This window comes from Moschus berezovskii, chromosome 24 (assembly GCF_049115385.1).
Source record: "Moschus berezovskii isolate FMDL1 chromosome 24, NW_MosBer_1.0, whole genome shotgun sequence".
Lineage (NCBI taxonomy): Eukaryota > Metazoa > Chordata > Mammalia > Artiodactyla > Moschidae > Moschus > Moschus berezovskii.
In genome coordinates this window covers 57,222,696-57,248,448 of record NC_142483.1, presented here as the reverse complement: position 1 = coordinate 57,248,448, position 25,753 = coordinate 57,222,696, and the positions used below count along the sequence as shown (strand labels likewise).

At 41.8% G+C, this 25,753-nt stretch overlaps 1 protein-coding gene across 7 annotated transcripts in view; it reads left to right on the top strand.

Annotated features, from left to right (window-relative positions):
- Positions 1-25,753, top strand: part of RBMS3 (RNA binding motif single stranded interacting protein 3) — an 841,063-nt gene that overhangs the window by 683,775 nt on the left and 131,535 nt on the right. For all 7 annotated transcript variants that reach the window (XM_055414762.2, XM_055414770.2, XM_055414766.2 and 4 more), the window contains exon 8: positions 13,690-13,736. In XM_055414762.2, coding sequence (XP_055270737.1) covers positions 13,690-13,736 — 47 coding nt within the window. The remainder of the gene's footprint in view (positions 1-13,689; positions 13,737-25,753) is intronic.

Genomic DNA, 25,753 nt, shown 5'->3' with positions numbered 1-25,753 from the left:
TGTTCCTGATTTTAGAGGAATGCTTTCAGCTTGTCCCCATTGACATTGATATTAGCTGTAAGTATGTCGTATACGTCCTTTATTAAGTTGCAGTAAGTTCTCTTTATGCTAGGGCTACATTTTTGCTTGGTCATGCTTTTTACTGGTGTTTTCCATTTTTGAAGTAGCCCTAAATTGTAGTTTTGAAGTGCTATCTGGTGTTTTTAAGTGAAAGAAATACATAATGTGCCTTATGGAGAAAATATGGGAAAATGAAGATAGGCTTCATTTAGGCATTACTTAGAGTACTGTTGCCCATGAGCTTCAATGTTAATGAATAAACAATATATATTAAATATGGTGTCTTTAGACAGATATAAAACAAGGTTTTTTATTGATAAGTTGGTGAAAATGTTGTGACTTGACCTGACCCTATATTTCCTCTAAGAGCAGTGACTCAGTATTCACTAATTCAGTGTTCATGGTGACTTCATAGAATATAATTACTTCAAATAACAAGAATCCATTATATCTTATTTTATATTCACTATTGTTAAGTGGGATCCAGTCTCTTGGTTACATTTTTGTCTCTCCCATTCATGTAAAAAGCAGTTTGCTTGGATATGAAAATTAACTGCTACCAGTGTATGAGTCAACTGTCTTTATTTGAAGAGTTGTGTTACAGTCTATCATCAGTTTTTATATATTTAAAGACATTAGTTCTTACTCTACTCAACAAATATGTATAACACTTTCTAAGGAATTTGGGGTAAGTTCCAATCCAATGTTCATTAATTTATTGGATCTATGAGTGACTAGTAGACTTGGAATTATTTCATAAAGATCCTTAAAGATTTGACCCAATGTAGAGATTTACATTCTTGCCATCTTCCTTAGCAAGAAAAATCTGATACATTGAATTATTTCTACTATCATTTGTATCATTATTATCTACTCACCTGTTTGCGTATGATAAGAAGGGCATGTTGTTCTGTCGGAACCAAATCCAGTCACATTTATATAGCCAGTGTTGATGCTGATGGGCACATAGATGTCTGTGGAAGTAACAGCAAACATGTTCCATAAAAACTGGAGAAAAGAGGCAATCCTTCTAGCCACCATTCATAGGGAGCCCTCACAACAGAACATTTTGTTGAGTTTCTTGAAAGCGTTTGGTTGTCACTAGGTATCACCAATGTTACTGTAAAGCACATGCCTGGAGACACTCCTAGCAGAGAGGAAGACAAGGCAGAACTCACATACATGGTCCCCCGGCCTTTAGTTGGCTCTTTTATGACCAGTGCATCCTGCTTAGAAACTATTTGATCAATCACCAGTCCTTCATATTAACTCACTATTGATCAGAGATGTATTAATACATTTTTTGTTACCTGAGTGTTATTGACCAGAGATGTTTCAATATTTACTTACATAACATCATTGGCCACAGGTGTTACTTTCTTTAAAAATTCCCTGATCAATGATGTGTTAAGTATAAGAAGAACCTGACAACAGGCCCAGGATTTCACCATTTCCGTTAGCTTTCAAGCCATATTGACTGCAATATTATTTTGCAATACTGAACATCAGAAAATTTGTTTCAGAGATACTGAATTAAAGTCCTGCCCTGTTGAGCTATTAGAAGTAATACATTGAAGAGAAACTGAAGTACAATTATCTGAAGAATTATTTTAAAAACTTAGTAATAATTGCATGTAAAATTCAGGTTCTATTCAGCTATATTTTATGAAAGTAGAAACATCAGCTATATAATTCACTAGTGTTTCCATTGGCTATGTCACAATGCATGATGGTTACTTGTCCAATTCTTTTCTTTAATGAAACCTTGGGGGAATAGTTAAGATGTATCTATCAACATACCTAGGTTCTGCAAATATTCCTTTTAACTTTGAAATAAAGAGGATTTTGACATATATGTAAATTTTTACATATATATATATATATATATATATGATAAATTGTTAGGAGACATGACACCACTTGGAGTTAAGTGTGATAACCAGCCTACCAGATGTAGTTTTTTTTTGCATTTCATGTGTTTTGCCTGCAATTTGGAGAGCAGACTCAAGGTGAACGACCCTTCTAATCTCAAAAGAATTCTTCCCATTGGCACACAAGCTTGAATTCTCAGTCACTCAGCATGTAACCTTTCTTAGTTAAGTGTCCTTATTTTAAAGCTGCCAGGTCTAATATTTACTAACCTATGATCACTAAAGGTAAAAGGCAAATCTTGTAAATTCCTGTGATAGTGTAAGTTAGGATAAAATATGATTGACGACGAGCTCTAGTCCTCTGCCTTCTCTCTACTCCCAAGCAGGAGGCTAGAAGAACTCACTTGTATTCTGGGGAGGAGGAGTGGGGGAATTAGGAGGGGCTCAAGGTTGGGAAGATTACATCAAGCATTTACAAGGAGAAAGGCTGATGGTTGATCACCATGACTCCTGTGGACACTTGATGCAGTCCCCATGGATAAGGGCAGCTATGTGGGGTACCAGTCAACTGGGTGACTTCTTGAATGGTGCAGAGTGGTTCCCATCAACGTTTTTTTAATTTATTTATTTTACTTTTGGCTGTGTGGGCCTTCACTGCTATGCAGACTTTGTCTAGTGTGGAGAGCAGGATCTACTATAATTGAAGTCATGGGCTTCTAATTGCTGTGGCTTCTCTTGTTGCAGACGTGGGTTTTAGGGCTTGTGGACTCAGTAGTTGTGAAGCACGGGCCTAGTTGCCCTGCAGCATGTGGAATCTTCCCAGACCAGGGATCGAACCCATGTCCGATGCTTTGGCAGGCAGATTCTTAACCACTGGACCACCAGGGAAGTCCCCTATCAATATGTCAACTGAAGCTTACAACTTCCACGTGACATCAAACCATATCTGGGATCTGGAAGGATACAGATTATTTAGCTAGGTACCTGAGACTTTCACCTGTCTAGCTGCACGGGCTCGCCCTGGAAGCAATGTCAACATCTTATATTTTTTACCTGATTTGCCTGTGTGGGGTTTAATAGTATGTACACTGCAACACTGACTCTAAAGCAACAATCAATTAAAGACAAAATACTATTTTGCTGCTAAGTCACTTCAGTCGTGTCCGACTCTGTGTGACCCCATAGACGGAAGCCCACCAGGCTCCCCTGTCCCTGGGATCCTCCAGGCAAGAGCACTGGAGTGGGTTGCAATTTCCTTCTCCAATGTGTGAAAGTGGAAAGTGAAAACTGAAAGTGAAGTCGCTCAGTCGTGTCTGACCCCTAGCGACCCCACGGACTGCAGCCTACCAGGCTGCTCCATCCATGGGATTTTCTAGGCAAGAGTACTGGAGTGGCTTGTCATTGCCTTCTCCAAATACTATTTTAAATACCACTAAAAAAGAGGAGAAACCTGCCAAACTCTCGAATGCCATCAAGCATCCTGTTAGCCTCGATTTCACAGATATTAAAAAGTAAAGCAAAACTATATCTTGAAATCTACGAAGATCAGTCATTTCGACTGAGGTGAAAACAGAAGCACCTACATAAAATATGGCAATGTTCTCTTGTCTCTTTTATGATTATCAGTCAAGGCTTCATTTAACTTTGGTTTTAACGACAAACTCAGACTAGATTTCCCCAGACTTTGAGACCTTCAGCTACATGATGCCATGAAGGTGGCGCTAGTGGTAAAGAATCTGCCTGCCAGTGCAGGAGACATTAGAGATGCAGGTTCGATCCCTGGGTCAGGAAGATCCCCTGGAGGAGGGCATGGCAGCCCACTCCAGTATTCTTGCCCGGAGAATCCTGTGGACAGGGGAGTCTGGCAGGCTACAGTCCATGGGGTCGCAGAGTCAGAAACAACAGAAGCGACTTAGGGTGCACCCACGCACATAATGCTACGATACCTTTTATTCTGCTTCCCTTTGAACAATGCTTTTCGTGTGTGTGCAGTCATAGATTTTTGCACCCTTCCAGTCTTAACTCTGTCTGCATCTTTTTTATCTTGTCCTTTTCTACTGCTGCATAGGGGACAACATCTTTGTCTGATGTGAATGTTATAGCAAAAGCTGGAAAGAAGAAATATGATGGCAAAGTGCATAAGCAGCAGCATAACTCCCCTTGATGGTCTTTTCTCAAACACAAGGAGGCAGATCTTCTCTATTCTCTGTGTATTTTTGCTATTTTTTTAAATAAGTGATCCGTCTCCTGCATTTCATTTGATTGATTCCTGACACCCCTCTGGAGATTTCAAGATGACTTTTAACAGTCTCCTATTCTCTGCTTTCAGGGTCAGGCACCTGGATAAGGAGGGGCCTCAAGTCCCTCTTGGATTCCTGCTGATTTTATGGTTCAAGTGCACGAGCTACCCTGTTGCATCAGGAAGCTCTCTCAGTGACCCCAGTAGTCACTTTTCTTCTTCCTCTCTCTGCTCGTCAATCAAGGGCTGAGATACTGTCTTTAGAAGTTCGATTGACTTCAGTTGAATTTTTTTTTAAGGAAATCTTACTGGTAAAACAAAAATTCAAAATACCCCAGTTCCATTTTCAGATACAAGTTTGGGACTTCTCTGGCATTCTCATGGTTGGAGGTCTGCACTTCTGCTGCAGGGGGCACAGGTTTGATCCCTGGTGGGGAGACAAGATCCCACATGTGGTATGGCACAGCAAAAAAAAAATAAAAGCCAAATAGAAGTTTAACTGAAGTCCAAATTCAAAATTTTCAAGTCATATATTCATTTACTAATTCACTGAACAAACATTTGGTGAGTCTGTTATGTTCCAGTAACTGGCCTGGGAAGAGGAGATACCAAGGTGGGATCAGCCAGGAGCCCATTTAGGAGGGCATGTGTGGTCATGTTCACGCCCGTCCTGTACCACGGGGGTAGAGCAAAGGCAGGGGGCAATGCTTCATGGAGGCGATGGCTTTCAGAGGCCATTCCATTCAGTCTGAGGCTGGAGAAGGGAATGTCCACATTCCCTCAGTGCTATAGTTTCCAGCTAACCTCTGTAGCCATCAAGGCCCAGAGGTCACACTACAGGACAGGGTGAGTATCTGTCTGAGTTGGTGAATGATGGGGTCTGGAATCGCTCAGGAAGGTGGTGGAGGTCAGAGGTACATACACATTTGATCATGAAGGGCTCTGTAAGCCGTGAATTATCCCTTAGGTGACACCATGCTGGTTGGATCTGCCCGTCGTAAGAACAAATTTCACAGCACAGTGTTATGACTGGTGGATTGAAAGGAAGGTGCAAGCAGAGGCTGAAGAGAATGTTTTTTATGAAAGGATAGTAGTAAACACCCAAATAAGAAGTGATAACTTTAGACGATACTGACAATACATACACTTACTAATTAATCTTGGCAATGATTGTCTGGAGCTCAGTTTAGATACTTGATTTTGAGACCAAGATTTTGGGCTTCACTGATAAACAGTAGTTGGGATCAGAAGGTGAATGTCGTCGTGACACAGAAGGAGAGAGGAGCAGGGAAGCCCTAGTCCTGAGCACTGGCGTCTCAAAGGCAGATGGGACGAGCAACGCCCAAGGAGAAAAAGCGCTCTGAGTGATCAGAAGGAACTTAGGGGAGAGGCTCTCAGTGCTTTGAGGGTTCAGGAATTATGAAGATTAGAGAGTGTATTGTGAGCCAGTTCACAGGCTGGTTGGCCTCTTGTTCGGGACAGTTTCTAGGATTTCTGTCCCATCCAGGACCATGCAGGATTGGCTCCCTTCTGTAGGTTTGGACATTTTCCTGTCTCCCATCTCATTTGTTTTTCACCTTCTCTTTAGAGGGACTTCCCTGGTGACTCAGACAGTAAAGAATCTGCCTGAAATGTGGGAAACCAGGGTTCGGTCCCTGGCTTGGGAAGATCCCCTAGAGAAGGGAATGGCTACTGACTCCAGTGTTCTTGCCTGGAGATCCCGGGGACAGAGGAGCCTGCCGGGCTACTGTCCATGGGTCGCAAAAAGTCAGATGCGACTGAGAAACTCACACATTCACACATTTCTGTTCAAGAGAGGGTCTGGTTGCTCACAGCCCAGGGAGCATCCCTTCAGCAGGTGAGAGCAGACACCGGCCTTACATGGTTGACTGCCTCTCGCAAGAGACACAGACCACCCAGTGGCCATGTATCCATGGCAGAACTGTTCCCAGTAAAGCCCCATCACTTGCCTCTTCTGAAAGCCAGGAGGTCATGCTCTTACATGTCCATTCAACAAGAGCCCTTGACCTCAGTTTTGCCCTGAGCATATTATATCCTAGGATTAGTGCCTCTCTTAACTGAAGAAAGTGAAAAGTCCTTTCTTTGGCCAAAAGCTTGACTGGGCATTGATGATTTTGTGGTTTTCTGGTGATTTTTATTGATTGCTCTGAATGGCTTGGATATCCACACTTCAAGGATCACATGTGACACCTTCAACTTCTCAGTCAGTTTGTGCTTTGGATTTATAAAATTTTACTGACTTCCACCACTAGAGTCACTGTACCATTAACCTTGTAGTTTCAGCCTTTATTCTTGACCCTCTGCCATTCTCAAGCTGGTAAAATATAAATATAACAAAATATACTACAAAGATGTTACTTTGCCAACAAAGGTCCATCTAGTCAAAGCTATGGTTTTTCCAGTAGTCATGTGTGGATGTGAGCGTTGGACTATAAAGAAAGCTGAGTGCCAAAGAATTGAAGCTTTTGAACTCTGTTGTTGGAGAAGACTCTTGAGAATCCCTTGGACTGCAAGGAGAACCAACCGGTCCATCCTAAAGAAAATCAGTCCTGAATATTCATTGGAAGGACTGATGCTGAAGCTGAAACTCCAATATTTTGGCTACCTGATGCGAAGAGCTGACTGATTTGAAAAGACCTTGACGCTGGGAAAGATTGAGGGAAGGAGGAGAAGGGGACAACAGAGGATGAGATGGTTGGATGGCATCATCGATTCAGTGGACATGAGTTTGAGTAAACTCTGGGAGTTGGTGATGGACAGGGAGGCCTGGCGTGCTGCAGTCCATGGGGTCACAAAGAGTCAGACAACTGAGCGACTGAACTGAACTGATACTACAAAGGTTTCACTACAGTAGCCATACCTAAACATTTATAATGCATTATAATTTAAGTCATTTTCACATATCATTTTTGTTAGTGTTGTTTAGTCCCTAAGTCATACCTAACTCTTTGCAACCCCATAACCCACCAGGCTTCTCTGGCCATAGGATTCTCCAGGAGATCTTTCCAACACAGGGACTGAACCCAAGCCTCTGCCTCAGCAGAAGGATTCTTTATCACTGAACCACCAGGGAACCCTCTGCTGTAAAGAAACCGCCTACCAATGTAGGAGACCTGGGTTGGGAAGATCCCCTGGAGGAGAGCATGGCAACTCACTCCAATATTCTTGCCTGGGAAATTCAATGGACAGAGGAGCCTGGTGGACTGCAGTCTATGAGGTTGTAAGAGTCGGACATGACTTAGCAACTAAGCAACAAATATAATTTTTAAATCGTTTTATTTCATTTATTGAATTCTTATGATAACCAGCTCACAGTTGCAAATAGGGTTTAAATTAGTTGCGAGAATTAAACTCTTTAAAAATGATACCCAGAAAACCAAGTTATCCTTTTCTTCTTGGGCTTCCTGAACTTATCTGTTGCTTCCTGAACTTATCTTGTGCTAATTCAGTACACAATAGTAACTAAAATACATGATGACATTTACTACCTATTTATTAAAGGTTGCCTTAAATCTGATCTTAGAAAATTGGAGATTTTTGTAATTATTCATTTGTAACTAATCCAGTTACTTCTCTAGTACTTCCCTCAGTTCAGTTCAGTTCAGTCGCTCAGTCGTGTCCGACTCTTTGCAACCCCATGAATCACAGCACGCCAGACCTCCCTGTCCATCACCAACTCCCGGAGTTCACTCAAACTCATGTCCATTGAGTAGGTGATGCCATCCAGCCATCTCATTCTCTATCGTCCCCTTCTCCTCCCGCCCCTAATCCCTCCCAGCATCAGGGTCTTTTCCAGTGAGTCAACTCGTCGCATGAGGTGGCCAAAGTATTGGAGTTTCAGCTTTAGCATCAGTCCTTCCAATGAACACCCAGGATCGATCTCCCTTAGAATGGACTGGTTGGATCTCCTTGCAGTCCAAGGGACTCTCAAGAGTCTTCTCCAGCACCACAGTTCAAAAGCATCAATTCTTCGGCGATCAGCTTTCTTCACAGTCCAACTCTCACATCCATACATGACCACGGGAGTACATTTTAAGCAGTATTTCCATAATTATTACCTCTTCATTTAAAGTGATCAATATCAAATATCTAGCTCCTAAGTCAAACTGACATGTCTCAATGTATCCACTATGTTTATTGGAAATAATTTTGGTATCCTGTGTTGACCAAGCAAGATGTAGAACCTAAAAGTTGAAAATTATGTGTTATTCATTGGACAAAACTGAGGACTTAAGCCTGGGACACAGCATCTCAGATCACTCTAAGAGACTGCTTCCAAAGAGCAGCCAGGATATACAGAGATTTTTGCAACAAAGATCAGGTAGTCAGAACATGAAAAGATTACTTGTAATTAAGAAAAATAAGATAGCTCAACATAAGGAGTTTAGTGCTTTCCTCTATATGTGGCGTGCACGCCATGCTTCAGTCGTGTCCGACTCTTTGTGACCCCATAGACTGTAGCCCGCCAGACTCTTCTGTCCATGGGATTTTTCCCAGCAAGAATACTGAAGTGGGTTGCCATGCCCTCCTCCAGGGGATCTTTCTAACCCAGGAATCGAACCGGTGTCTCCTACATTGCAGGCAGATTCTTTACTGCTGAGCCACTCTAGAAGCCCCCTTCCTCTATATGGGAAGATAAAAAACCCAGGGCTCATTGAAATCACCCCTTTGATATGCACCTCAGCTGTCTATGGTCAGTATCCTGTGCTGTCTTATCCTGAGTCTCCTCAAGGTGTACATTTGCGGCTGGCTGCAGTGGCTGATGATTTGATGATGGGCATCCGGTTTCATCCTGAGTTCCCACAGGAGTCACCAGGACAGCTGTAATGTGATGGCTTGGTGGTTGCAACATCTTTGTTTACTGATATGGCAGGCAACATTTTTTTTTTCATTGGCATCTAATTGACTCCTGTAAACTACATTTCAAAGTTTCTATTTAGTTCTTACAGACTCTGTCTGGAAAGACTAGAAATAACGCTATTATGACTGAAATACTGAGCCAAAACTCAGCTGCTACTGGAAAATGACCCCCTCATAAAAACTCCCTTTCTTTTTGAAGTAAATCATAAATGCTTTAATCCACAAATAATGTGAACTTAAAATATGGAAAATATCTGTGAACCTAATAAAAATCCTTTTCCAAAGAGAATGACAGAATTAAACATCACTTTCCTACTTACATGGTGTGACATTTTTGTTTTGTTCCAAGTTATTTTACCTTTTTCGTGACTCCGGAGTTTGTAAACATGCCATAAAATTTGGTAATTACATAATGACAATTTCATGGTTCTAGTTCAGTATAAAGGTGGCTAGACAGAGCAGCAAAATCGATTTTCTTTTTTACCTTGTGCAAAGGAACAAAGGAAATGGAATGCAAAATCTGCATTAGGACCATGTTAGAATTATAACTCAACCATCTGTTACACGTGAAATGAAAACCAGGTGCAGCCCGTGTCAGCTATTGCGCTGTGACATTCAGCCAGCGGGTTGTGCTCAAACACCCCTTTGTTTAACCCACGTCTTGCCTTGCAACCCAGTGCTCCAAATGCTGATCTCTGGTGGTGACCCTCAGAGGCAGGACTGACCCCAGACAGGATCATGGCGTGGAGGAAACGTGGTCCCCCGTGCCTTGCAACCCAGTGTTCCAAATGCTGGCCTCTGGTGGTGACCCTCAGAGGCAGGACTGACCCCAGACAGGATCATGGCGTGGAGGAGACGTGGTCCCCCGTGCCTTGCGTTCTCTCCACCTCCCTGTCCCCAGCGTCTACCCTAGTCACCCATCACTCGGGGCTTTTCCTCTGTTTTCAGGGGGCTCATGCTATTTCCTGTCCAGTCTCTCATTTTAAGCGATATTTGTTTATCTATTTGATGGCATCAGCTGTTAGTTGTCCGTCATGTGTGAAGTCTTCACTGTATCAAGCAGGCTCAGCAGTTGGGCTTGAGGGCTTAGTTGCTCCACAGCATGTGAGGTCTTAGTTTCCCGAAGCAGGGACTGAGCCTGCGCCCCCTGCGTTGCAGGGTGGATTCTTCACCACGGGACCACCAGGGACGTCTCCCAGGCCCTCTTTCTATCATTTTTCTACCTGAAAAATGATCAGTGATTACCCAGTAGGAGCCTATCAATCAAGACCTTCCTCCTTTCCTTCCAAATCTTACTTTTGACTGTTCTCACCAATGTTCTACTCCAAGTGTACTATCCACCTTGCCCTTTTTATTCACAAGACTTTTTCCATGGTAACTCTTCTGCCTGAGCTGGCCTCCACCTCTTATCTCCATCTATGGAAATCCTAACCATCTTCAAGATTCCACTCAACTCTGCCTCCTGCAGGTGTCTTCCCCTGGCCTGGCCACTCGACACTTTCTCCATACTCTCACAGGGTGCTTACCATGTCTTGCTTTGTGTAATAATAATATTGACATGTGTGTCTTGTGTCTAGGCACTGTGCAAGGCACTTCACAAATGTAATATCTTTCACATTTTACAACAATTGTATGACATAGGTGCTGCCATACCATATAACAGTTAAGGAAACTGAGGCTCAAATAAATGAAATAACTTGCCCAAGGTCCTAGTGCCAGAAAGCAATAGAGCTAAGACTTGAACCCAGGTCCAAAACATGTATCCTTTCCACTGAATCATATGGCTTTCTATTTAATTCGTTTCATCTTCTAAAAGATAAATGGGGATTTAAGATGGAGGAAAAGGCCAATGTAAACTTTCTGATTATCAAATACTATCCAACAAAGGAATAGAATTTTGTGATAATTACCATATTCTTCGCTAGACCTGATTGGTTAACTATAATCCATGAGGAATTCAAGTCAAATGTGAAAGGAAAAAAAAAATCCTTACTTAACATTGTCAAAACAAATATACACGGCATAAAAAGAGAATATTGATGACAATTTACAAGTCAAGAAAGCCTGGGGAGCATTGATATTTGAGCACTACAGTTCAAGGAAAAGGAGTAAACTTGGCTACCTACAAGTTTCCTGGGATTTAAACAATTCGGTCTGAAAAGACAATGATCATCTAAATCTCCTATTAACTAACACTATCTTTGCTGAGTACACAGTCTGGTTTTTTTCATTCTGTCTTTTGTCTGACATCTTGGATAAGTTACAGAAGAGAAGCTTAGGGTTTCTGAGCAGGAAATCTCATCTCAGACGGATCATCTTGAGGACCCAGAACCCTGGAGGCTAGCCTGGACAGGTCGCCTCTGGGGGCTCTTTAGCCTCGGGCCATCCTCCACCCATCACAGGGTGGAGGCCCATCCAGGGGAGAATTTAGACTTAGAATCTACATGCTTTGACATCAGTATCTTTTCTTCTCCCAAGGTGGGAGAAATCTGTCTTCATATCTATTCTTTTATTCTCATCTCATTTCCAGGGCCTCAGCTTGTCACACTATCAGATTGTATTTCTTTAGCCAGAGTTATCAGTAATCCTGTGTTCCCAATGCATCTCTCTCTCGGCTTTGTTTGCAAACTTCGCTTCCTCTATGCCAGTTCCATTTATAGATGGTTCTACATTTTTGTTCCTCATACCAATCTTAATAATAAGTTTTAAATTATTATTCAGGGACAACAATGCATCTAAGCTCAATGTAGCAGGCCATCCTGGACTTCAGACTCCATCTTATAAAACCTGAGAATTTTCATTTTGGTTATGTGTTAAATCTTAGGGATTCAATGAACTGAATAGGAAAACCACCTTCAACTGCACTGGAAAAGAAACTCAAACACAAAAGCTCTTTTTTCTTTTAAGTTTTTATGGTTTTCTTAGTCCTCTACAAAAGTATTTAAAGCTAGTTTATTTTTTTCTTACTTATTATATTGAAACAATTACATATTCATAGGAAATTGTGAAAGAAATGAACAGCAAGTCCTGTTTACCCAACACTCCACCTCACCCAACGATTACATCTTATATAACAATAGTGCATTATCAAGCCAGCTTCCCTGGTAGCTCAGCTGGTAAAGAATCCACCTGCAATGGAGGAGACCCTGGTTTAATTCCTGGGTCAGGAAGATCTGCTGGAGAAGGGAACAGCTACCCACTCCAGTACTGTGGCCTGGAGAATTCCATGGACTGTATAGTCCATGGAGTCGCAAAGAGTCAGACATGACTGAGCAACTTTCACTTTCATCAAGCCAGGCGTTCCATCTTGGACTAACTTACTTTTAAGTTTCAAAAAAGGAAAAAAGAAACATGTCCAGCCTAGACAGCCTAGTCAGCCTTCGGTTTCATCCTATCTGTCTCTGCCCACAAGCAATAACTAGGCTGACAGTCCTGGAAGACAGAGTGGTGGGTCCACACGGCCACAAAGAGATGATCCTTGGGGCTCATGCAGTGTCCTAGTCAGTGTCACAGCAGGGCCGTGGAAGGGCACGCCCAGCAGAAGAGTTGGGTTGGATTCTGGTTCTGCCTCCAAGCCTGCAACCGTGAACAAGCCACTTGACCCCTCCAGGCCTCCATGTCTGCATCCACCAAATGGAGAAAAGGTTTCTTCTGCCTATTCATAGAGTCCTTGTGGAGAAGGGAAAGGCGACCCACTCTGGTATCCTGGCCTGGAGAATTCCATGCACTGTATAGTCCTTGGGGTCACAAAGAATCAGACAGAACTGAGTGACTTTCACATCACTTGTGCTGATGAGATGTGATGGTGTGCATGAAGGGGAAATGTAGATGTCAGTCAGCGATCGTCAAATTTATATTTCTTTCTGGAATGACTGTCAGTTACAGAAATGTAGTTTTTCAGTGGCGGTGTTACCTTGGAAACAAAACAAAACTACCTCCTTGTTAGCCGCGAGGACAAGAGTTTCCATCACATGCAAATGACCTTCCCTTTCTACCCTCTGGGTGGGACAGGTGCCAGCAGGGTGTTGGACAGCACCCTGTGATCCATTGCCTGCATACCCTGGGGCATGAAGTCTATTTTAAAATAAAGATTTCCTAATGGTAACCCACTCCAGTATTCTTGCCTGGAGAATCCCATGGACGGAGAAGCCTGGTAGGCTGCAGTCCACGGGGTCGCAAGGAGTCAGACACGACTGAGCGACTGAACGGAACGGAACACTTTCTTTTAAAAAGTCAAATGCTTTTTAAGTAGCATTTATTTTAACTCTTCCCCTGGATCCATTCTTACCTTTTTCCCATGCTTGGAGATATGCAATCAGTGTTCTTGAAAAGAATAAGAGATTATAAGGACACCAGCTTAGACAGTGCGTGGCATATGAAGTAGAAATCACCCAAAATGCATTTTCTTTGGTTTGTCTGGATAGATAATATGAATTCCCTAACTCAATGCTGGATTCTGGTGTTCAGGTAGTAAAAATGCTTGTTTTGGCAGTAAGGAGTGGGGGAGAAATATATAGGAATAAGTAAACTTAAACCATAGAGTGTAAAGGTAAAAAGTCTGTGTGTGTACTGAAAGCTTTGGACATCACTATAAAAACATTAAGATCCATTTTCTCCCTTCTTCCCCCCGTTATACAGGCTGGCATGGCCCTGACCTATGACCCCACAGCTGCCATACAGAATGGGTAAGTAGATCACTTTTTCTATGTTTTAATTGCTAAGGTATCTCTGAACTCTGAAATCAGTACAGGAGAAAAATGTTCAAACCTTTCTTTTTGTTTTAAACAAAAATGTTAATCAAACCTTTCTCATCAGTGTATTTCTTTTCTTCCTGCGAATGCCTCTGATTTCAGTGGCTTCACGCGTGCTTACAAAGCTTCTGTCCATATCCCATCTTTCTCCCCCTCTCTCACCTGAGAAAGAGCGACGTGAAGGGAGGAGTGCAGACTGGTCTGGGAGAAGTGTCTGTGTTTCTCTAGGGTTAGAGTGTCGCTTCTGCTGGGTAATAATCATAGACTGTGCCCAGGCTCGTTTCTACATTAACAGAGCTTCTGTGCTTGCCTCTGGCTCTCGGAGGAAGGGTAACACACAGAATCAAGTTAGTAACACGGTGATTGTGTTTTCATACTCCGCTTTAATAAGCATCTGGAAGTTTGCAAACTCTTACTTAGAACAATTAATATAGCCTAAACTTTTCCTCTGAAAAAAATCAAACTTAAGCTACATAATCCAGCATCTTTGAAATTCTGTCATTCTGAATATTCTTTGGTTGAAACTTTCTTCTTACTTTCCAATTTCTTTCCTTTACCTTGCCTATTCTGCAATGAATCAACAAACTGAAGAATAATTATTATTCTTATTTTCACAGTCTTTTATCTTAGATTTCTGCATGGCTTTCAGTTTTCTGTCTTTCAGTATCTAAAGAATTAGTCAGAATGAAGGTTTCATTTAAGATCAACCTAGAGAATAGAAGGAATGTAACTCCATTTTCTGTTTGGTCAGCTTAGAGGGTCATTTATTCAGTCACTCAGTAAACATCCAGTAAGTCTTCCAAGCACAGTACTATGCTCTATAGGCTTTAAAAAAAAAACAATGCATCTGTGTAAAACAGGAGCTCAAGAAACTCTTGGTCTACCTTCCATGAAAGAGTCAGCACAGATGATAGTCTAGGGAGAGATCTATTCCTTTGTCTCATATTGATTAAAACTTCTCTAGGGGCAAAAAGTAATGATATCTCTCCATTTATCCAGTAAGCCTTCTCTTATATCCAACAAGGCACTCTAAACATGGTGGTCAGAAAGTAAAGACAAGAAGTAAAGATACAGAGAATAAAGCCCTCTAGAGTCATACTGTATAGCTGAGAAGATAACACAGTTAATTCAAAAGACGCAGAATACGGCATCATATGCTCAGAGAGGGTGACAGAAGACAGGCGTGCGACGTAAGGGAATGACATTCATTGAACACATACTGTGTACCAAGTAATTTGTATTTGTGATTTAATAGCACATGTTCTTGGAGTCCAATGTATGTAAAAATACTTGTAATTACAATTAGAAATGAATATGCACACTGGAAAATAGAAAGAATTGAATTAATACACATGTTCATTAACTAAATTCAGCAAGTGTTTGTGTTTGCATACATGTATATGTGTGTATAAATATATGAATCCATCTACCTGTCTGCACTATATATCCATACATCTGCTTATTATAAAGATCTTCTTGCCCAAGGTTTGAGGTCAATTATTAGAGATGCCCCAGTGTCCTAGGCCTGGGCTAGAATGAGAGAATGCTTTGCTTTAGTCAGTCATTTTTCCAATGCACAATTTAAAATCTGAATCTTTCCCCAAAGACCTAAGTGTCCAGACTTTCACTGTGACTCATGACAAACCTGAAGAGAAAAAGTTGGGGTTTCGACCTGTAATCTGAGCAGCCGCGGTCAGAACTTTGGTGGTGCCCTGTCAGACGCCATGAGGACTGCCTGGCCCCCGGGGACTGTGTCTCCCTCCCAGGTCACCATCTACACTGACCCGAGGTCAACTGCAGGCATATACGTCCACCTTCCAGCATCCTCTCTGTGATGTCTGGCTCTGTGTACTTTATATTAACAGGAGAACACTGTATCCTTTGAACTATTTCAACAGTTGCAAAAGTGGTTCATCCTCTCCCACTGCCCACTTAGACTTTAACAACAATGAACATTTCCCTCAGGAAGCAAATTGCAGTTAAGATGCTCAGAATAGCATCTTCTTGATTTTATGTACTCTCATCTGATGAAGAACTTTGTATCATCCAGCAGTCCCTGTCTTCAGCATTGCCTTGTCCACTGACTATTCCTTTCAGCCTGTAAAAGCCAAGTCTCTCCCACCTATAAAGAGGGTAGAAGCAAAACTGTCCTTTTCTGAACTTCCCTGGTGGTGCAGTGGCTAAGACTCCATGTTTCCGGTGCAGGGGGTACAGGTTCAATCCCTGGTCAGGGAGCAAAGATCCCGCAGGCCGTGTGGTGCAGTCAAAAACAAATCAATCTTTTTCTGCCCACAGCTTGTAGAGACCACACTATTTTTGCTTTTTCTTTACTGGTAAGCAGTTTTACTATTCTTTACACGTTGGCTTCCTGCGTTGTCTCTAATTGGGCTTCCCCAGTGGCTCAGCAGTAAAGAATCTGCCTGCAGTACAGGAGCCGCAGGAGACGTGGGTTTGAGCCCTGGGTCAGGAGGATCCCCTGGAGGAGGAGATGGCAACCCACTCTAGTGTTCTTGCCTGGAGACTCGCAAGAGGATACCATGGACAGAGGAGCCTGGCCGGCCACCGGCCACAGGTCACAGAGTTGGATACGAATGAAGTGACAGCACGTTGCCTCTAGTTAAGCCTATTAAAGTGTGAATTCTGGTCTCAGACTTGACTGGAATTTTCCCTGCTGCTGTCTCCAGGGATCTCTAAATTTGTCAGTTGTGACTGACACTTTCTTAGTTCTTGTACTGTTTGAAATCTTGCCTCATTTGACTTTGATGTTGTTGTTGTTACCATTTATATCTTCTTGAAAGCTTCTTCTTTCTTGGATTTCATGACTCTGTCCTTTGCTGGGCTTCCTATGTGGCGCTAGTGGCAAAGAACCCACTTGCCAATGCAGTAGATGTAAGAGACGTGGGTTCGATCCCTGGGTCAGAAAGCTCCCCTGGAGGAGGGCACGGCAACCCACTCCAGTGTTCTTGCCTGGAGACTTGCAAGAACAGGTACGGGCCTAGGGTTGCAAAGAGTCAGACATGACTGAGCGACTTAGCACCCACACACATCCTTTGCTGATCCTCCTTGCCCTCCCCTTGCACTGCTCCCCCAGTGCCTGTGAATTCCTCTTCTGCCCACTGTTACTAATCTTCCTCAGGGCTTAGCCCTTCTCACACCGTTTCTCATCCACTCCTCCTGCTTTTAGGAACTGAAGACTCCCGAGTTCAAACTTCAAGTTTATAACTAGACGCCGGGAACCCTCACCTGTGTGTCTCATTGCACTGGCTGCTGCTCCTGGATGTCCTGACCCAACTGAGGGCTTTCTTCATCAGTCCTTCATAATACAAACCAAATGAACGAAAAGCATCAAGTTACTTCTTACAGTTTTTAAAAAGTTCACTCTAAAACCATTTAAGTCATAATTCCATTTCTCTGGGCCTTCTCTCCTACAACATTCCTAATGATAAAATTGGTCATTAAGACTTCTTCTATCGCTCTTTGAACTACATCTTCAAACCAGCTGTCTCCCTGCCACTGGTTGAGTTCATTCAATCACTATTCCCTACCTGTACTAAGCTTTTATCTGCCTTTGATATAATTGAGTACCAAACCATTTTCACATTGCTTTCTGAATATTTTTTTTTAATTTTCAAAATGTTTTATTAGAAAACTGAAGTTTACAGTGTGTTTATATCACTCACTGAGTCCATATCATTTAAAAACAACATCATTACAGAAAGATAACAAAAATACAAAGTCTTAAAACCTACGGGATATGGAAAACATTATCCACTGAGGCCTTAAACATAGTAGACTTTACATAAAAAGAAAAGCAATGAGTATACAAGTATACAGCCAGTTTGAGAAGTTAGCAAAATAAATAGAATAATAATAAAGAAAAGAAAGCAACTAATACGTACCAAGTATTAATGCAATAAAAATAAAGATAAAATTGAGAGGCTCAACAGAGTTGAAGCTGCCTTAAAAAGCTTCTCTAAAAAGGGAAACATCAAGTAACAATAATCAACAAGAAAAATCTTGCATATAAACAATACTCAAAATGGGAATTAAAGCAAAAGGTAATAAGTAATCAGCTACCTACCTGGCTTAAAGTATTACATGGACTTTATTAAATGCAGAACAAAACTCAAACTTTCCAGAGTGGCACCAGAAGAATTTCATGATTTGGTTCCTGCAACTGAGTTGGACCTTTTATTGATTCTCAGAGCATCTCATGTTGTGTTAGCCTGTGAGTCTTGTTGCTCATGCAGTTCTCTCTGCCTGCAGAGAATGGTGATATGTCTTCCTTTCCTTCTTTCTTTTATTTCTCTCATTTAGAGAACACCATTAAATCATACCAGGCAGAGCGAATTACACAATTAGTCACAAGAGAAACAGTGTAAGCAGTGGTTAGAAGTGCAGACTCCAGAGCCAGCCTGAGGCGTGCATTCAAATTCTGTCATTTTCCACATATAGGCAAGTTGTCTGTGCTTTAGTTTCCCCCTCTGTGAAATGGAGATGACAGTAAGAATAACTTTTCATAAGACACTGTAAAGGATTAAAGGACCCCCCTGTGGCACAGTGTGGCCGTTGTCAATACTGACACGATGTTGCACTGCATTCCATGTGACTGGTGATGCAGCAAAGCGAAGTCGCTCAGTCATGTCCAACTCTTTGCGACCCCCTGGATTGCAGCCTAAGAGGCTCCTCTGTCCATGGGATTTTCCAGGCGAGAATACTGGAGTGGGGTGCCATTTGAAGGGCTTCCCAAGTGGCGCTACTGGTAAAGGACCCACCTGCCAATACAGGAGAAATAACGAGACACGGGTTAGATCCCTGGGTTGCAAAGATCCCCTGGAGGAAGTCATAGCAACCCACTGCAATATTCTTGCCGAGAGAGCCCCATGGACAGAGGAGCGTGGCAGGCTGCAGTCCGCAGGGTCGCACAGAGTTGGACATAACTGAGCGACGTAGCACACGCATGGACGTGATACAGGGACAGTCTTTCTATCACACAGCTGTTGACATCATATTTATTTCTCTGATGGACCGGTAAATCTGAAGGCAGGTTCCATGTCTTATTTTTCTTTCCAGGCTGTTTAACTTAGTACTATGAATGCCAAATCAGAAATAGAAAATGTTACTGAAGACATCTGCTTGACTCCAGAAAAGTGGCATTAGGTAACCCATCCCCCTTCCTGGTATCAAGCCACTCTGTTCCCATGTAACACCCTAATCTGATTATCTTTAAATGCAACCTCCAGTTTCATTCAAAGGAGCCAAACTGCACATGAGTTGTTCATGTCCTGGATTAAAAGTGGAGTTTTGGAAGCATTAGATTATGCATTGTGTTGGTACCAAGAAGGTAGAAATTTTATATCATGAAATGGAAGGAACAGCAAAATTGTAGCTAATTAACCTTATTCACTTGGTATTTCTTCATATACATGACTTTTTAAAATGTTTTAGTCTTTTGGGTTTTAATTGCCTTATATGGCAACATATATCATTTCTATGATATTTCTATGGCGGTTAAGATGTCAAAATAGCCATATATGTTTCCTCAATATCCTGTTTCTTGACTTATTGTCAGCATGTACTTCTTAAAGATGTAGAAACTGATTTAGAAAATTCAGCATATGAAGGGATCAAATATGAATGTCCAGAGTAAAGTATTTATTCCAAAATTATACCCATGTATTCAGTCCAGTGCCTGCGTGCATGCTAAGTCACTTCAGTTGTGTCCAACTCTTTGTGACCCCATGGACTATTTGTAGCCCACCAGGCTCCTCGCTCCATGGGATTTTCTAGGCAAGAATGCTGGCATGCGTTGCCATGCCCTCCTCCAGAGGATCTTCCTGACCCATGGGATCGAACCTGCATCTCTTATGTCTCCTGCTTTGGCAGGCAGTTTCTTCACCACTAGCGCCACCGTGGAAGCCCATTTGATCCAGAGGCAAACCTAACTTAGAGGGAGAGTAATAAGCTAACAGAAGCATAAATACTGATTGCTGTAGAGAAGAAACTGATCCCATTTGATGCAGGAAAAACATATCCAAAGATACAATTGCATCCAACTCCAGTTCAGTTAATATTGTTAAAGATGGCTTAAAGATGACTCAGTTCCACAGACTGCTTTTCTTCTGTATCTGCTGTACTGTTTAAAATCATGTTGGTGATGCAGATTCAAAAAAATGTTCCCATCCTGTCAGGGACAATGGACATGCACACAAATTCTAGACATAATGCCAGTAGTATTGTGAAGGAAGCGCAGAGTGCTTTGAGTTTTATGTATGTCTTACCTTTCATATGTATAAAATGTTTCTGAAGGAAGACACAAGAAATGCTGACAGTAGTTCTCTGGGGAGGGCCAACAGAGTACTGAGACGTAGGGGTGATAGGGAGACTTATTTTTCACTGTTTGTATTTTTCTATTCTTTTCACAAAAAAAGTTAAAATAAATGTCACAGGACCACAGAGTAGCAGCAGTTGCATTCCAGTAAGAGATGCAGAAGGCCTGTTGTGGAGCAGTGACATGAACCCGTCCTCCTGGTGGCATGTCACATCTAAAGACCATGGCTTATCTTTTTGAGTGCTAGTTTTTTCCAGATATATGTCCAGGAGTGGGATTGCTGGATCATCTGGAAATTCTATGTGGTTGCCAAGGGGGAGGGAAAGTGGGGGAGGGACAGACTGGGGGTTTGGGAGTGGCAGATGCCAAGTATTATATATAAAAGGGGAAAACAAGTTCTACTATAGCACAGGAAACTATATCCTGTGATAAGCCATAATGGAAAAGAGTACTGAAAACAATGTGTGTGTGTGTATATAACTGAGTCACTAGGCTATACATTAGAAATTAATGCAACATTGGAAATCAAGAATACTTCAATTTTTTTTTAATAAAAGGACATATTTTGTAATCCTGGAGCATCCTATAACTGCGCTCAGTCATCGGGGTTTCTGAGTATCAAATTCAGACATGTGTTTTGGTTATTTGGTAGCTCTGTTGTATAAACTATTGAATGTTCTGAATTCCATAACCTCAATGTAAATACAGCAACATAAAACTGAAATAAGTACTCCCAGATTTAGCTTGATTTTTCTCTAATGAAGAACAAACAGTTGTAAATGTAAATGTGGACCATGGTGTCTCTGAGCAGTTTGAGTGTAGGTGGCAGAAAATGTCAGTTGTGTCATCTGCTTGAATCTACCCAGATGATCACTACAAAAATCAGTTCAATGTCACTTGTAGCTAAGGCTTTGAAGGTTACAGTGAAGAAGTTTCTTGGTTGCAATGGAAAAGGAAACCACTTGGTACTTTTTTACTGTAGGTCAACTTAGGAGAATAAAAATGCTCATTCTTCTTTCAGAGCTATCTAGCATAACTGTATAATGTGTTATTACTACTGGCCTATTGCTTTTTTAACAGTCCAATATGAAATCCCATCACTTTCAAATATGAGCATAAGAGGTGGGAAATAATTCCTTCCCCAGTCAAAATCTCATCTTTTCCCGTGTGCCCTTTTTACTAAGGTCTGCTGTGTAAATGCCTTTTGGATTGTTTGATTTGAATAAAATGTATTCTTGGGAGAGATGTGGGGGGAAAATGTTTTCTGCGGCCTTGGTTTGCTAGCTGTTTTATATGGCATTTGATATTAAGTGATACAGAAACCAGATCTTATTACACTAGGAAAGGAATGTAATGTGAAAGATACGTGGTATTACAATAAAGATGACCAATACCTTATTAATCTTGTGCTATAGGGCTGCCCCGAGGATTCATGGTTCTGACTCCAACAAAATTGCCCGTGGACGTGAAAGACAAGGCAGCACTATTTATTTCAGTGTGCACATAGGATTGTGTGTGATTTTTTAGAGTAAAAAAATAAAAATTCTACCCTGGGGTTATTGATACATTTGTGTTATTTTTATTGTCAGTGAAATAAGATTTCACTACTGACTGCCGAATTCCCTGGAGATGGCTCTTCTGCAGGTAAAATAATGTCCTGTTAGTGACCTCGACTTCCATTCTCTGGACTTCTGGAGCCCACTTGCTTTAAAAGCCAGAAAACCAAATAACCCTTTTATTCCTTAAAAGTATGACTTTTTTCAGAGGCCAGCTCAGAGTTCTCCAGATAGATCATGCTTAATTAAACCTCTCAGGCCCTTTGACATTTGGAAATTTTTCACATGAAACCTCTCCAGAGTAACTAGTCAACATTCCCAAGGAAAGTTTCTCAACCTTGACATGAGTGTCATTTTGGACCATATCGTTTTCTTGGTGGGAACTGTCCTGTGTTTAGCAGCATCCCAGACCTCTACCAACTCGATGCCAGTAGCAGCCCCCTGACCCAGTTGTGACAACCAAAAATATCTCTAGGTCCTGGGAAGAAAGCTCCTGTTTATGTTTGGGACAGTGTAGACAAGAGGCACTTGTCACACCTGTGAATTTACTATGTGCATTTTGTCAAATAAATATCTTAGTAAACTCTTTCCATGAAAAAAATGGTTAGTTAAAAATTCATTCCTAGTTTTCTGTAATAGCATTTGCAAGGCATGATGTACCTATGCATGTGTGCTCAGCCATGTCCGACACTGTGACACCATGGCCTATAGCCCTCCAGAATCCTCTCTCCATGGGGTTTTTCCAGGGAAGAATATAGGGTTGCCATTTTTTTCCCCCAGGGGATATTCCCAACCTAGGGATCGAAACTACATCTCCTGTATCTGCTGCATTGGCAGGCAGATTCTTTATGACTGAGCCACCTGGGAAGCCCATAATGCATATATTAATATAACCAGATATAAAAATGTAGTCACATGTTTCAAATGACCTTAGCTTTCTTATTATAGCCAAAAAATTAAAGTGTTGTCAATTTCACCTTTCCTGTTCCCCTAAAATAGGACGGCTATGCTTGAAGTTTTTATTTGGATGTTCTTTCTTACTTCTCCTTTTAAAATGTGGAGGCTGTGTGAACTATGAAGGATACATGGCAGGGATTGAGAGCAAGTGATGAGACTGGGAAACTCATTCTGCCACTCTCTCTTTGGAGGCCGGCTTGGTGCATTTTCTTTAGACATGATGACTCTAAGCCTCAGATGCAATAACAGCCTCTCTTGTTGTGGTTTAAGCAAAGCTTTCCTGTAAATTCATCTGGTTTATGTTTGGACTTGGGGAGAGCGTATTTCAGAATACCGGAATTAGGGGATCAAGATAGTGTGCTGAGTCTGATCTTTCCAGTCCATTTTCTGTTCTAAATGACTCCCTGATTTGAGTGGCAGACAGTATTGGAACTTGCTAGGGAGTATGAAATATCATTCTTGTTGGACGGATAGGATTAGAGCAAATAGGACAAAAACGCATGAAAATTTCCCCTAAGGGTTCTCTTTGTTAGTATCCGTTTACTTGGCTGTTTTTCTGTTTCTGCTCTCTTTTTTTCCTGTAAAGTTCCCTGTAAATGGTGTCTGCCCATCCTGTCCTTATTGCTTTCATTTTTAATATGCCACTTGGTACATTTTGCAAAATAAACCAGCCACTCTAAAATGTGAAGCATGATTTATGCTGTTGGTATGCAAGGCTGAGACTAGCTTTCTAAGAGAAGTTAAACCTACATGGAGAAAGGCTGTTAGTGGAGTGGTCATGAGTGCCTATTAGGTCATTATGAGCCCCACATAAATCTTTCTGTTCACTGCTTCATAAGTAAGATCTAAGATAAAACCTGAAGGGTTTTGTGTGTGTGTGTGTGTGTGTGTGTGTGAGTTTTTTCTGGATGTAAACCATGATTTTCGTAGAAAAGGTCTGTTTTCTCTGATTATCAATTTCTCTACATGCTTACAAAACAGGCATTGGTTTACGCTTTGACTGAGGTGCACAGAGGTGCAGATAGTGGTTTGTGACGCAGGCCAGCTTTCTCAGCTCTCGCTTCCCAGCGTCCTCTCTGAACAGATGGCGTCTCTGTGTGCCCACACGTTTGGCACTGGCCACCCTTTACTGCGATCACTGCTCGTCCCCCTAAGCTGTTTTGCACTCACTCAGTCAGTCAGCCGTCAGGTATTAAGCATAGAGACACCTTGGAGACACTGTGAGTTCAGGTCCAGACCACTGCAACCAAGCAAGTATCTCAGTAAAATCAGTCACACAATTTTAAAAGTGCATATAAATGTTATGTTTAGACTAGGCTGTAGGATGTTAGTTTGCAAAACATTATGTCTATGAAAACAATGTATATACCTCAATTAAAAATATCTTATTATTCAAAACACTAGTTATCATTTCACAATGCACGGTTACCACAAACCTTCAATCTGTAAAAATCACAGTATCTTTGAAGTACACTAAAGCAAAGCACAATAAAATGAGGTATGCCTGTGTTTATTATGCCCCAGGCTCTGTCCTAGGCAACAAAGACCAGGTGTCCTCAACTCTCTTGCAGCCAACATTCTAGAGGGAGGAATAACCAATAAATGCATTCCATTAGTCAGCTCAACTGCTGTTAAAAAAAAAAAATGCCATTGATCGTGTGGGTTTAAACAACTGAAATATATTTCCTCACAGTTCTGGAGGCTAGAAGTCCATGATCAAGATCTGGTGATTAAGTCTGGGGTGAGGACTGTTTTCCTGGCTTTTATAAGGCTGTTTTCTCACTATGCACTCACATGGCCTTTCCGCTGTGTGCACGTATGGAGAGAGAGGGAAGTCTCTGGAGCATCCCTTCTTATAAGGACACTAACCCTGGGAGATTAGGGCCCCACCCTCATAAGCTCATTTAATGTTACTTTCTTCCTTAGAGGCCCCATCTCCACATACGGCCATTCTGGGAGTTAGGACTTCAACATATGAATTTTAAAGGGACACACACATTCAGCCCATAGCATATATATAAAGACATTTTATAAAGGCTAGTTCAAATAGTGATAATGACAATGGGGGTAAAAATACAGTCAAGGAAAGGAATAGAGAACAATTGGGGCAGGGATGGTGGTTGCTACTTTAGCTATAGACCTCTCAGAAGAAGGGAAAGCTGAGTGAAACCAACAATGCAAAAGAGGTCGTTACAGGGAGATTTGGGGAAATAAGCATTCCAGGTACAGAGAACTGTAAGGTCAGTGGCCCAAGATGAGACTGACAGGCTCATGTGATGGAACGTCATTGTGGTTGGTTGCATCCTAGTTGGCTCAAGGAAGAGAGATGGACAGTAGCCATACTGTGCCAGCAATAGTTGATAACAGGAATTCAGATTTTGTTCTCATTGCAGTGTGGAAAGCCATTGGCTGGCTTTAGGCTGGGTAACGAACAAAGGAGATTCAAGTTAAGTGGTTAAGGAGAGAAACTCCAATAAATGCCTTACCCACCTTTGGTACACATAGCAAATCCTTCAATACAGTTTTCTTTAAGTGGAAGAATAGAGGTTTTCTTGCATAGTAATGGTCTTTTTAAAAGTTGGATTTGTTAAAAGTAATTCATATATACACGCTTAATAGGGTAGTTTTATGAGGTCTGAAAAGCACACAACGAAGCCATGAAGAAACAGAACAGTTAAGTCATTACCCAGAATTCCCTCATGTGTCTTTGTGATCAGACTCCTCCCTTCACCCCACCCTTTGGCATCCATTATTTGGTTTTGGTCTGTATCAGTTCAGTTCAGTTCAGTTCAGCTGCTCAGTCGTGTCTGACTCTTTGTGACCCCATGAATCACAGCAGGCCAGGCTTCCCCATCCATCACCAACTCCTGGAGTTCACTCAAACTCATGCCCATCGAGTCGGTGATGCCATCCAGCCATCTCATTCTCTGTCGTCCCTGTCTCCTCCCGCCCCCAATCCTTCCCAGCATCAGAGTCTTTTCCAGTGAGTCAGCTCATCACATGAGGTGGCCAAAGTATTGGAGTTTCAGCTTTAGCATCAGTCCTTCCAATGAAGACCCAGGACTGATCTCCTTTAGGATGGACTGGTTGGATCTCCTTGCAGTATA